This window comes from Pseudopipra pipra, chromosome 5 (genome assembly GCF_036250125.1).
Source record: "Pseudopipra pipra isolate bDixPip1 chromosome 5, bDixPip1.hap1, whole genome shotgun sequence".
Lineage (NCBI taxonomy): Eukaryota > Metazoa > Chordata > Aves > Passeriformes > Pipridae > Pseudopipra > Pseudopipra pipra.
This window is the reverse complement of record NC_087553.1, coordinates 14219444-14233545: the sequence shown is the minus strand read 5'-3', so window position 1 is coordinate 14233545 and position 14102 is coordinate 14219444. Positions and strand designations below refer to the sequence as shown.

At 36.9% G+C, this 14102-nt stretch overlaps 1 protein-coding gene across 14 annotated transcripts in view; it reads left to right on the top strand.

Annotated features, from left to right (window-relative positions):
* The window catches only part of ERC1 (ELKS/RAB6-interacting/CAST family member 1), a 273988-nt gene that overhangs the window by 101498 nt on the left and 158388 nt on the right, over positions 1-14102 (top strand). For 8 of the 14 annotated variants that reach the window (XR_010430601.1, XR_010430603.1, XR_010430602.1 and 5 more), the window contains one exon: positions 11607-11800. Coding sequence is in view for 10 of the 14 variants with exons in the window: in XM_064654578.1 (XP_064510648.1) it covers positions 11607-11800 (194 nt within the window). In the remaining 4 variants the exon portion in view is untranslated. Of the gene's footprint in view, positions 1-3246; positions 3283-11606; positions 11801-14102 lie in introns of all 14 variants that reach the window. The other 6 variants (XR_010430600.1, XM_064654576.1, XM_064654573.1 and 3 more) reach the window with 1 other exon arrangement.

Genomic DNA, 14102 nt, shown 5'->3' with positions numbered 1-14102 from the left:
TGTGTCAGTGTGTTACTGGTAATGAGTTGAGGAATCTGTTGGAACTAAGATTTTCCAAAGTTTGTTAGGGCAGTTGGATGATAGTTTTAGTTTGTAGGCAGACACCTGCAGTGGAGACTGTTATAATCACTTCAAGATGATCCTTTTCCTGAGGATTAAAAGGGGAAAATAGCTCAAATGTGAAGAGCACTATTAATTGTACAGGAGAGATATGGGACAAATAACAACTGTATTCTTAATTTGGTTCTGAGAAAAATAGTGAATATAAACTTCTTGTACTGTAATCACAAATAAGATTTGCATCTTCTCACCCAAAGAAGATACCTAAATCATTGTCAGGATGGTTCAAGTTCTACAACAGAAGAAAATTGATAGGCTACCATTACCTATGTACAGTATAAAACCCTTCCCTAATACTCTGGTTATCTGCTCCTCTGCTTCAGGCATTATTGTTTACTAGGACTTTTGGACCATTGTTTCCTGTGCAGAGACCCTAAAGTACTCTCTCAAGTCCTACAGAGACAAAATCATCAATACTTTGTTCCTTTTTTAAGTACTGTGTTATGTTGGACTACTGCATTCTTCTGATTCAAAGGAAAATTCAAATTCTATGGAAAGATTTTTTTGGTGATAAGAAGTCAGTTTACAATTACTTTTTATATAGGAATCTAACCTCAGGACTCAGGTATGCAGTAATTAACTGCATTTGCTTTCCTCAAGTTGAACAAAAAGGCCCACTTCTACCACTGTCTTCCTTGCTTTCTAGAACCAAGTCATGGTTACTCTTAGTTACTCAAGAAAATATAGTAAACATTCACTTGAATATGTTTTATACTTAGGAGTAACTTTAGATATTTCTTTAATAACCTTTTTTCCAGCTGTTTTTAATTTCCCAGAGTTTTGGGGTTTTTTTTTGGTAGCTTGCACAGAAGTAAAAAAAAAATGTATTTTTAAAGGCTTTCTCTTTTTAATGCATTGCAGTTATTTATTCAGGCAGTTTGACATTTTCAAGACGGATTAGTTCCTTCTCATCCCTGAAACAATTATGACAGATAATCCAGCTCCATTTTAAAGCTTTGGTTTTACACATCTGCATTGTTAACCATTGCAAATAATGGTCATAATTAGCCTTAAAACTAATGGCTACATAAGAGCATTCAGTTTAAAACTGAATTAGAGGCTCATTCTGTTGAGAATTATCTTAGTGTAGATTTGCATAAGACACAGGCAGGAAGGAAGCTCTTGTGTGCCTCTTAACAATAAATGGCTAAAAGCTTTTTCTTTTAGGTTGTTTCCCTTACTGTTTGAACAGAGATGTGTCTAACATCAGTCTTGTTTGCCTTGCCTCTTATTTCCAGTGAACAGTTCGAGTACTTTCAGTTAAATCTATTGGCTTCATAAGTTAAGAAGCTGACAGAAGAGACTGAATTGGACTACTGTTAAGCTATTAGATAAAAAAGATTTGGGCAGTCCTTGGAAAAAACTCTTGCTAAATCTCCAAACAGTAAGCCTCTGAGAAATCATGAACCATGCAAACTTCCACTTTTTCTGTAAAAGAGATTTAATTTTGTGCTAAACTGAAATATTATTAGCCAAGTGGAGTGCAGGTGTGCTGAAAAGTTGCTGGTATTATTTTTCTTTCCATGTCAGCCTCCAGTGTCTGACTTGAGGTGTCCACTTCTCGTTGTTACTATTCCTCTTCTCACTAATAACTATTTTATATTGATCCTTGACTTAGAGACTAAAACTGCAGTTTTTCATATTGGTTTTTTTTTTTTCTGCCAAATAATGCTACTATAGTTATGCCAATCTGTGATCTTAATATTCTAATTATTCCACTGTCACTGCTTCTGTGCTCAGTTGTCAGCCTTCTGCCAGCAGGAGATACTGTGGGAGGTTGTGAATGCTGAAAGCAAGCCATAGATAGATCCCTGTTGAGTTTACATGGCCTAGTGTCCTGTTTTCCTTTTAGCTGAGGTGGAATCATTAGAGGCAAATCACACACAGGGGGTTCTCTCCCTGTTTTTATGTGAAGTGGTTTTATGCTGTGTTTTTCTTTTCCTCAGGAAACTCTTTTTCCGAGCTCCTATTTTAATGTAATAATTTTATAGTGAAAAGGTTTTCCTTTAGTTGCTTTTCTTCAGGATACTCTTTTCCCAGCTTTTTCTGTCTTGTCTTTCCCAGCCAGTATACTTTCTTTCTTTTTGTTTTTCTAATTTGGAAGAGACCAACTAGTATTATAAGTTGTTCCAGCAAAGATAAGTGGATTTTTGTCCATCTTAATTTCCATTGCATAGTTTTTCTCCCTATAGGTATACTCCTTATTTTTAGGGAAAAGAAATTGTCCAAAACCATATGTTAACAAACTTCCCCTTGGTGCAGTTCTAGGAACTGTTCATCAGAGAATGTTAGCAGTGATTCCCTGCCAGGAAAATACCTCTGGATTCAACAGGCTCACTCAGAGGGTGTTTGGTTTTTGGGGTTTTTTTCTGCTGTGGTGTTCTTTTTTCAAGTTCAGGAGGATAGTATCTTTCAAAAAACAGGAGAAAAAATTACTGAATGAAGTGTTCACCAAATTCTAACCTTTCCCAAGATTTACTTGACTTATCTAATACAAACCCTGGTGCTTTTTATTTTTGTGAACATGGATTTCCTGTCACAACTAAAAATATTGCCGATAATATTGGTAGATGAAACAGAAATACTGGCTTTTGTTCTCAGCTGATGGGGTTTTTTTTGAAGAAGGGACAGTAAATGATGTATTCAACCTAGAAAGAAAAAGGCTACCAGGGAAATCAGGATGTCTTGTAACAGTAAAAGTAAAAACCCAGCAATTGTTCAGCGTTCAGATAGTGTCAGTTACTGAATTAACTTTCTAAACCATTTAGCTGTCTGGAAATTGATACAAGGGAAGCACTAGAAATCAAAGTCCTTCTCAATCTATGAAACTCATATATAAACCCACAGAACTATGTTAAATATGTGGGGACTGGGCAAATCTGTTAAACTGAAAAATCAAGGTGAAGTTTGGAACTTGCATGAGGGTAACTCTCCATATTTCTCCTGTTTCAAAAGCTGGTTAGTAATGCATGCTAAAACCACTAATTAAGATTCTGTCGTCTTAGTAAATTAATGTTGCAGCTATTATTTTAAATTCTTTTCTTGTTGCATCTTTTCTTTTTCTCTCTCACACTGTTCTATCCCAAATTTTCTCCATCTTTTCCTATCTTCTTTCTCCCTTTTTAGCACCCTGAAGTTTTATTGAGTCATCCATCCAAGCTAGTAAGTTCCCTGGCAACCTGAGAGGCTGTTGCCAGGCATATTTAATTTTTTGTGTTGCATGTGCATTCACCTGTGCTTTTATATTTGGACCAACACAGAGTATACTGTTGAATTACTTTAGTAGTAGGTATGGATAGTATGGATACAAACAAAATGCTATGGTATATCTGACCAGTCATGTTCAGAAAAGCTTTCTGAGATGTTTTCACTATTTGACTGCGTTGGTCTGACTGCATTTCTGTTTGGTCAGCTTAATACTGTGTCAATGCTTTTGCTTCCCTTTGCTGCTGATGCTTAAAGTGTCTTGTAGCTTTTCTGTCATCTCCACTGTCTGTGCATTTTCAGAGCAAGAATGTAGAACTTCCATGCAAATCAAGCTTCTTGCATGAAAGTATTCTGTAACACGATGTACAGCAGCGCATTAGAAATAACAATTAAGTTACAGCAAGTAAGAGAGTGCTTAAAAACTTGTGTGACCATTAAGCTCGCTGGTACTATGTCAGTTTAATTTTGGATCCTACTACCAGCCACCTGTTTGATGTCAAAGAGCACTCCTGTTGAGGAGTGTTTGTATAATAATATCTTGACACCGTAAATTACGTAATCCAAGGTGGTTTTCATGAGAGATTTCTTTTGTGGCTCTTTGCATAAAAAATGGTGTTACAAAACTTTCATGAGTCTGATACCTGTGTTACTCCTGACAATGTTCAGGGTAAATGTCTATTCTGACAATCATTGTCTGAGGGTCAGAGAATTGCCAGTGCTTGCAATAGTCCAGTTTTAGTGGCATCCCATATCAGAAATTATTTTAATAGAGCAGATAATACAATGCATTTATGGGACTAGATTTGTGAAGAGAGTTGTGCTGTGCAGTAGAAAATTCTCTTAGAATGCACTAGGGCACAGAGACTCCTACACTGCATTTTGAATTATTTATTATATGTAAAAACAGACATTAATAAATATTTTAAGGTGTTTGGTGCACAAAGAAAAAAAACGAACAATTTTCTTGAAGATTAGTAGGTATGGCGTGGATATGGTCAGTGGATAAAGATCTCTTATAAAGTTACTGGATATGGCATTTGAAGTATTTAATTATTTAGTATTTCACAACAGAAAATATTTTTCCCCAAGTTTTGTGTGTTCAGATATGAAAAACAGATTCAAGTGTTTTCTCGTAAATGGATACATTCCCCCACTTTAAAATAATTTTCCAAACTCCAAACCTACAGATTAAGTTGTTACAGCCCATTACTAAACTTGTTTAGTGCATCCTGTTCAATAGACTCTTTATCAATTGTTTCTAGTTTTGCAAAACTTTTAAATCTTTAAACTAACATTTCTTATGTTATTTGCTTCAGTCTGAGATTTTTATCTGGTTTTGTCTTTTTGAAAGAAACTCAACCATAACAACTGTTTTCTGGAACAGAAATATGTTGCTTTTAATCATTTTTTAACACTAGTAATTTTTCAATCAAAGATTTTATCCTTGTACCAGATTTTGATGCCCCTGTTTAAATCCATCTAAACCGATTAAAGGTTAAATGCATTATTTGTTTGTTTATACTCAGTAGAAAGCTAGATTAGCAATTAGAAACTTCCCAGATATTCCACCTGCACTGATTATACCCCATCCTGAAAAGGGAGGAAGACCTTCCCGTTGTCTCAGCCGATATCCATTGTCACAGCCTCTCTCCTAGGTCTGCCCACTTGAGCAGGTGGCAGCAATACCAAGTAGACCATTCACCAATTACCATTCTGGTTCCAAGCAGCTGCTGGATACAAGTACAGCAGAAGCAGGAATCAACACCTCAGTGTGCAGGACACATCAGGACAAACAAGGTTAAGATTGGAAGCTGGTGCTGAATGTTAGCCATTGGGAGGACAAAACACTTTGGATTTTGCTGGGAGAATGAGTATCTGGGATTACGATGAAAATTCCACTGAACCTGGGATGTGGGGAAGAAGAGGGGGTTGTATGTGAGCAGAAGACATGGGGCTACAGGTGCTGTTGGATATAACTGGAGGAAAATCTCCCAAACCTGAAAAAAAGTGATAGGAAAAGGACGAGGACAATTGATAGATTAGTGGAATCTGCCTGGATAAGAGGAGTGGAATTTGAACCTGGCTAAATAGTGTTGATAAGAGGTTGGGAAAATGAGATATAATATGAAAAGATTGTACTTGGTGCAAATAGACAGGAGAGTTAGTGTCAGGAGAGCATATTCTCTACAAAATCTATAATAGCATGCATAATTTCTGAGACTTCCCGTTACTCTGAAGTCAGAAAATACAAAAAGTTGGAACTATCTGTGTTCTGTTCTCCAATATGATATAGCCAATGTACAGGGTATGGTACAAGAGGCTTTGTGAAGGCCAGGTTGGATGGGGCTCTGAGCAACCTGGTCTAGTAGAAGGTGTCCCTGTCCATGGCAGAGGGGTTGGAATGGTAAATGATCTTTAGGGTCCCTTCCAACCCAAACCACTCTGTGATTATATGATGGCTCTGAAAGTTCCAGTTCTAATGATGCTTCTTGACAATGTCAGCATCTTATCATGCAGGGGAAAGTTGGAGAGGTTTTCTCCCTGCATTTCTTATACCTAAAAAATTTAAACTTACCTGCTGTACCCCTCCCAGAAACCTTGTTAAGATAACACTCACTTTGAAAAATTAAATATCCAAAAGCTGGGAAATGGCCAGTGCCACGTTGTGTGGTCTTTCTCATTTTTCATTGTGAGGTAGTTGTTACAGCATTTTATAACTAAATTATTGTCTGCTAGACTCTTGCTGGCTTCAGTACTGCGTGACAAATGCTCCAAGAGCGAGCCAGAGATATATGAGGGAGATGGTAATCATCTAGAGAAATTAGATGATCAAATTTTTTTTAGTAGTAGGAAAGCACTGACTGAATAAGGCAGGATATTGTTGCGTTTCATTTTTTCCCCTGCACAACAGGTATAATAACACATCCTCATTTCCCACTGGTGATGTTATGAAGTTGATTAGTTACTATTTGCCAAAAAATAGCCTGCAGTCATGATTAGCATGATAGAAAGAAAATTGGGGAAATATTTTTTTTTTGGTCATTTTGCAATTTAAAAGAAACGAAGTATAGAGCCATACACTGAATATCCAAAAGCAGGTCCTGAATATCTGATCGTTACTCGAGTTCTGTTTCTGTAAAACAGTGGTAGCCTGTGGTCAGGTGAATAAAGTCCAGATCAGAGGAGGCAGGTGAGGGGGTTGTAGTTTGCTCATAAAGACAGACATTCCCTGAGCATTTCCCTTCTGTCTTTATACGTTGTTTGTGTTTTTGTAAATTCCAAAGAGAGCAAATTTTCATTGTCTAATAACAACTCTGGAACTGATATCTTTCTGAAGAGATTACTTTTTTAACTGATAGTAATTGCCTTCTCTTGAGGCATCTTCCAGTCTTTATAATTTTTATAAAGAAAATAATTTGTTTATGAAGTGATTCCAACATTATTCAGTGTCAAAAATTTGCAGTTACATTAACAAAGACTAACCATTTAAAGATGGTTAAAAGACAACAAATAACTCTTTGTGACAGACTCAAGTTTACAGTGCATAGTATATGAGAGAATTTCCTGAGCCTTTTGCTTCCATTACAGCCTTCTCCAAAAGCTTTCTTACAATATGTGGTGTGCAGAGCCTTGGAACTAAAGGAAGAGAAAGTCTGGTTGTTTTTTAAATTTATAATTTTATTGAAGCTAATAATGACACAATAGAAGGCAGCACAAATGTCTTATCAATTGAATTGCTGCCTTCATCATAGGAAAAGTACAGAAAGTGAGTATGTGTGTTTGTCTTTTGCAGTAAATAGTCATAATATATTTTTGTATTTGTGTGTGCATTTACAATTTTTAGGAGACATGAGGAACCCTTGGAGGTAGGAGGGAGGATTAAAATGGGATTTCAGGTTCTTGGGAACTTCCACATTGTGGCCAAAAGTTCTTGGCAATATTTATATGTGAAATGTTAAACTGAATTTACTGTCTCAATTCATAGGTAAAAGTAGAAAGTGTTTGCTGTGAATTATTTGCTGTTTGATTTAGTTAATCTTTTAGGAATATTGATTTGGAATCTTAGTCATAATGTTTGGAATTTTTATTTACATTTTAGAACCTTTAAATTGGATCTGTGCTATTGTTTTCTTCCCTGCTTCTGGCATGCTTTAAGCTGTGTAAGATTACCTTTCCTCTTAATAAAGAGGGTTTTGGCACAAGAAATATCAACTCAGAAAATTCTTTTTAATGTGTTTTGTCTTCCTCTTCTCTCCATCTGTAAATAGTGGTTATTTCTGTGAAACATTGGTCATCTTTGTTTTAGTTGTAGAAGTTGGCTTTGTCAGCTGATTTTCTGTGGAAGCAATAGAAATTATAGTTCATTTATTTGAGGAACAATCACTCTTTCTTATATTTCTTAGGTACCTGAAGCACTCACCCCATCACTTACCACATTCCAGATGGGAAATGATGGCTAAGAGCAGGAAAGCAGAAAGCTGTTAAACCACCTTTTAGTTTATAGTCCCTCTTAAGAACTGTGAGAGCATATCCAGAGTAGTGAGCTTAAGCTATTCTCTGTCCTGAACCACTTAGAATTTGAAACTGAATTCACACTGGCAAAGATTAATACTGATCAGATGAGCTTTGCTAGTAAAAATATAGTTTAAGAAAGTGCTGCTTTCTAGCTGAAATGTGGCTGTGTTTCTTAGGCAGATCAATGCAGAATGAAACATGCAGATTTGGTTGTGCTTTTGAAAGTAGCTTCAATTCACCTGTTTGACTCCACACAGGAACAGACTTAGAGAGTTAATGATGGGATCACAGTGACAGTTAAGAGGTTTAAAATAGCCTGTATTGAGGTAAACTCCATGGCCTGTGCAGGCTCTTGTTTGTCAGAGGAGAAAGAGCAGTGTTCCCTTCACCCTAAGCAAGCTGCTTTTTAAATTTATATTATTTTCATTATACTTTTTTAATGCATTATCACATTTGTTTGTAACTATATTAAGAGACAGCAGATTTACAGATACTGTGTCAGGCAGAGATGGAAGTCAAACGTATTGAAATATACTTCTTAGAGTCTCATAATACAGAAGAAAGTCTTAGTGCATTTGTCATTTTATATGTTGATTCTGTTTCAAAAATGAGATTACTACTTATTTTGGAATTTTTGTACACCTTTAGGTGGGTAGGAGAAGTTGTATGTGGGGTTTTTTACTGCGAATATAGGAATTCATTATGTGAGTTTAACTGTTTGGTTTAAAAAAAAACCCCAAACTGATGAATTATTTTGCACAATGTTGCATTGGGAAGGTAGCCAATTTCCCGTGTTCCAAATCTTGATGTGAGTTTGTGGGAAACCTCTAAATGCACTGGTTTTCTCTCCTATACAATAAATGAATCCAGTAGGATTTTAGATATGGTCATGAAACACATATTTTGTACAAAACCCACAAAATGGACCAAAGGCACTCAGTCAGTAATTCTCGACTCAGGAAGTGGTCTCCAGTTTACACCATATCACATAACGTTCTCTTTGTGTTAGGTGAAAGTATCCATACTTATGTGCATTATATACAAATAACATGTGTTACGTGTCTTAACTAATAATTTATGTCGTGTAAATAGCCCTTTGGTTCTATAAGAACCAGACATACTGACTTGCTGGCTAATTTTCTAAAAAAGAAAATTTATTTCCTCTTCTCAGTAGTGTCTCTTGGGTTGTTGTGGAGATGCTTTTATTAGCAGAGTAATATAAATCAGGACTGTTCTGACAGTAGAATTGCATTAGCTCTTGTAACTTCTTTTGAATCAGTTTAATAAGCCAGGCTAACAGCCCAACTTTGCTTTTTTTTTTTTTTAAAGGAGTTTCTTGATTATCTGATCATGTATTTTGGATGACTTTAAAGAGCCTGGAGGAGTATTTGTTAAAACAAACAATTTGGGATGTTGGAAACATACCTAAATCCAGTGCAGAAGAATTCAGGCTCTGTGTCTTTTGAAATCCAGACTTAACTCTATACATAGAGTATCTTAGGAGAATATAAATGCCCCCAGTAGATGTATAGGTGTCCCCCAAAACCAGTATTCCCAGTTCCCTGTAACTGGGAAGGAAAGATGGATTTTTTTCTTTGAAATTTAGGTGTAGTTGAAAAGGAAATGAAATAAAATATTTCAGATTTCCTGCAGGTTGGAAATCCCAAAAAGGCATTTCAGAAACACCCACCAACACTCTCTTTCCAAAGCCAAGTATGTCCCCTGATGCTTGCAGCTGTTCATGGAGCTGACACACTTGTCAGGCTCACTGCTGCCATGTCCTCCTGGAGTCTGCATCCTCTTGGCAGTGCATTAATTACACTTCCACTTGCTGTAGAGAGCCCTTTCCAAGGGCATGTAATTTGAAGTGCTTATGGAGCAGTAAGGAATCTGGAAGCATTGACAGCCCTGAATCCTAAAGGCTTCTCAAGCTTCCAGGCTCACCAGGGATGCACCTGGGTCCGTGTCTCAGTCAGAAGCTCAGAAGCAGGATTTTCAGACTTACAGTTCAGTGATGGAGGGGTGTCAGGGTTTGACTTGGAAGTCACTTTGAAGCAGGGAGCCTTTTAGTCTTCCTAAATCCATTGCCTCAGGAAAGAGTTCCGTTCGTCCATGATCTTTGGTTATTGGGCACTCCTCAGTGGGAGACCTGGGGATGGCCAGGCATTTTGTTCTAGGATAAAATACTGTACAGGTTAACCAGCTTTCTGGAATTCCTGTCTTTAAAAAAAAAAAAAAAAAAGCCAAGATAGTTTAGTATTGACCCCAAGGTGGGAGCTGCAGGGCCAAGGCCCTGGAACATGAAGCATTCCATTGTTTGGGAAACCCAGCTCTGTCCCAAGGTCGTAGTCCCAGTAAAGACAGGCACCAAGACATCCTTCAGTCCTAGAATATTCTACTCCAAGATTCTCCTGGATTTTGCTAGAATGTGGCCTTGGCTTTGAAGGAGCTAATTAAAAATAAAACATTTCAAGGCAAAAATGTTGGGGTCAATGAATGGATATTTTCCTCCAGTCTTATTTTACTGAATAACTAAACAGATTTAGCCAAGTGTAGTTTTGCTATTTGGTTCTTTGGAAGCAGCAGCTTCTAACCCTGTGTTTTATACTGCTGCAGTTCTCTCCAATTACCTTTAAAAGCAACAGAGTCCTTTACTATCAGATCCAGACTTAGTGTGCTTTGGAGCAGAACATTGGCAGCTTGTAAAACAACTTTCTGCAGCTGCACACGGTGGGGAGAAAAGTCTGTAGTCTTATTTTCTCTTGGAGGTTTGTTTCAGAGAAGAGAAAGGCCTTGATTTTGCAGGCAGTCTTCATCAGCAGATTAGCTCCATCAAACCTGCTATTCACTGAAGCAAATTTGAGCAATTCTGAAATAGCTTTAGTTGATACCAAATTGCAGATCAAGATCCAAGGGCAGAGGTGCAGGGGGAGTATAAAAGGGTAGTCCTTAGTCAGCTGGTTTAACTTCCACCATAAATACTGCATTTTCCTTCTCTCTAATATGCTTGGGAACTGTTGAATTAATTTTACTGGTAAATTAGTGATGTTAATAACAAACTAAGCCACTTAAAAAAACCCCAAACCATCTCTTCATTGGGATCATATAATCCACAGTCCTCTAATACTTTTTGTCCCTATATATTTCCAAGATAAATAGACAAAGACAATTTCAGGAGATAGCCATAATCATATTAATCCTGGTCTATATGGCTCACATAACTAGCAAGGTCTTCAGAACACCAGCACCATCTGTGCAAATATATCTGACACTTTGCATACTGATGTAGTTATTGTAGTTATTATATTAATTGTAGTTATTAACCGATGTTTTGTTTTTCTAGATTATATAGATTATTATAAATTCCTCAGGTAACTAATTCTAGAGTCCTATCCCTGTTTTAAAAGTGTATTTTAGGAACTTTTAGACTCACAGTTGCTTTTCTTTTCCCATCCTTTCAAAGAAGTTAAACTTTTTTAATATTTTCATGTTTTTACCTCTTTTTGATTTCGATTCTGTTTCGGATTAACAGTCATTTTTAGGCTAAACTAAAAAAAAGTAAATTTGTTTTAAATTTTTCTTTTCCCTGAAAGTATTTTCCCATACTTGAAAGTAGCACAGGCCCCGTATATTTCTGTGTGATAATTAATCTTGCCGTTTTGAAATAGGTCTCTAGATAGCATTTTGCAGTTGTCGTAGTATTTGTAAAATACATACATGTGGATGAAAGTGGTTTTTTTTTTTCTTGAACCTTTTTCCTACAGGCTCATGAGGCAACACTGGAGGCAAGGGCCAGCCCAGAGCTGAGTGATCGTATGCAGCAGCTGGAAAGAGAGGTAACACGGTATCGGGAGGAATCCAGCAAGGCTCAAGCTGAAGTGGATCGTCTTCTGGAAATCTTGAAAGAGATGGAAAATGAGAAGAATGATAAGGATAAGAAGATAGCAGAACTGGAGAGGTGAGAGTGGTATAAAGTTAACAGAGGAGCAAAACAGCTGATTAAAGTTAGAGATAAGTTCGTCTGTTTTTCTTGTCTTGAAAACTTTAAAGTGCCTATTTTGGGAAAGTCTGTTTAGAGTTTTTCTATCTTCAGTCCTTTATCGTGGTGGATTGTAAGCAAGAGGGTATCTTACTGTGTGCTTTCGCTACCTGGCTGCTCAAAAATAGGGTTGCTATAGATAGCACTAGAAGGGTAGATAGAGCTGTGAGGGAATGGAGAGGGTAGGAAAAGTTGTTGGCACTGGTGTGTTTCTAGAACAGTTTGTTGTTTCGATTTCATAAATTCCTCAGGCACGGCTCTCACAAAACAAATAAGACAAATGACTTTTAAGAGCTTGTGATCCTAGTTACTCAGATTCTTCTGACAAGTCCATGGTAATTCTTTGTACTGGTAGGGACGCAGGTAAACTCTGTCCCAGGTGAAGCCTAATGAATAATCTGCTTTTGTCCAAACAAAATGCAATTTGGCCCTTTTCAGCATTTTCCGTCTTTCTGTTGGAGCCAGGGTGCTCAAGATACTTTTTCAAGATTATAATGCCCCAAACAAAAATTATGATTTATTATGTTTCTGTGACATTTGTTTCACAATTATAAATAGTAGATCTTGGGAAAGACCTGAATTAGATTCTGTGTTCTCACAGAACATTTTCTCATTTTCTCACCTTACAGTGGGCCAAGAGGGAATTTCTAGGCAGTAATACCTGTTTGGGTTTTTTTGTTTACTTTACCATTCACCGTGAAGAATCACTAACTTGGAACAGCAAAATGGAAATTTGATTGTTCCCATTTGTCTTGTGCCAGAACAGTCTTTCTAATTTGTATCTCTTCACAATTCAACTGCTCTGCAATTTAGTGTCAGGAAAATTAGGGCAACTGAGTAGAGGACATTTCAAGTTCTGCATTCAGTGGTTATTTTTAATTGGCTTGCTGATAGTCAAATTATGGGCCCCTGTGAATGATTTGAAAAACTCTTTTGTAAGGAGTCCATTCTCTTTTCCTTGAAAGTTAAAGAGCTCCGAAACAGTTCAACTTGTCATCTGGATTTCTCTCTTTTATCATTGTAAGCAACATCCTGTTAGTTTTGTTCAAGTTGTTTTGTTTGACCCAAATTCTTTATACCTACGGCTTGAACACCCAAAGGTGAGGATACATTCTTTTTGTCTTCCCTTTTTTCCTATATGACAAGAATTTTCAGCCTATTGATACATAATGTATTCAGCAGAACATCCAGGCAATAGGTTGATAGAGTAGGTTCCTTAAATATAGACATGGAAAAGCTACATTGCAGTTATGAGTCATTTGTCTATGTGATTTTTTTTCTCTGTTCTTTTGAGGTGCCTATCTCAGGTGTGAAGTTCACCATGTCTTCATCTTAGGGCATGCAAGTTTAGTAGGGATCAGGTCTAAGCAGCAAATTTACATTAGAAGTAGGGTATAGGGAAGAAATATGTTCATAGTGCCTTACTTTTTTTTCTGTGTGCAGAAGTAACTAATGCTTAGGAAAAGCAAGTCAGAAATGTGTCATTCCTCAGCCTGATTCCTGGAGGAGAGTGAAATGGCAGGAAGAGAATCTTCTTACCTTTGCTTGTAATGCAAGCCTCTAATCACGACTGAGACTTGCAGCATCAAACAGTGAATAGACACATACCAGTGTCCTATAATCAAAAGAGTTTACAGTCTACAAGGGAAAAATAACAAAGAGCAATTAAGATGGGTCTCATTCTCTTCTACAGATAAAAGCATTGGAACCCAGTCTTCAAAGAATTAGATAGCAACTTTTTTCTTTGAAAAGATGCACTTCTAGAGATCTGCAAAGCAATTATTGTTTTTCATGTTGCAGGGTAGTTCCTTGCTGCTTCAGCCACAGACCATACTCTTAATATGAAAATATAAAACCCCCAAATGACTGGACATCATTCCATAGCAATTTGGTGAATACTTTGACTAGTCAATGTTATCCATTCCTTCCTACCACCGGACCTTCACTCTTATAAAAAAATTGAGTGGTCCTCTTCTCTTTTTAACTTGTCATCTTTTCTACTCAGATAACATATAGAATATGTTTTCTTTTACTTCTACTAATTAGAATAGGTGTATTTCAACTATATAAAAGAAAAGACTGCTTTTGTTACCATGTGATTTCCAGCAGCTGAGAAAATCAAGGGGGAAAGCATCTAAGAATATTCATGTTCCATAACCACTGTAAGTGAAACTAGAAGTCTTCAGATCTAAGGTGGATACTGTTAGTGTGGTGAATTAGC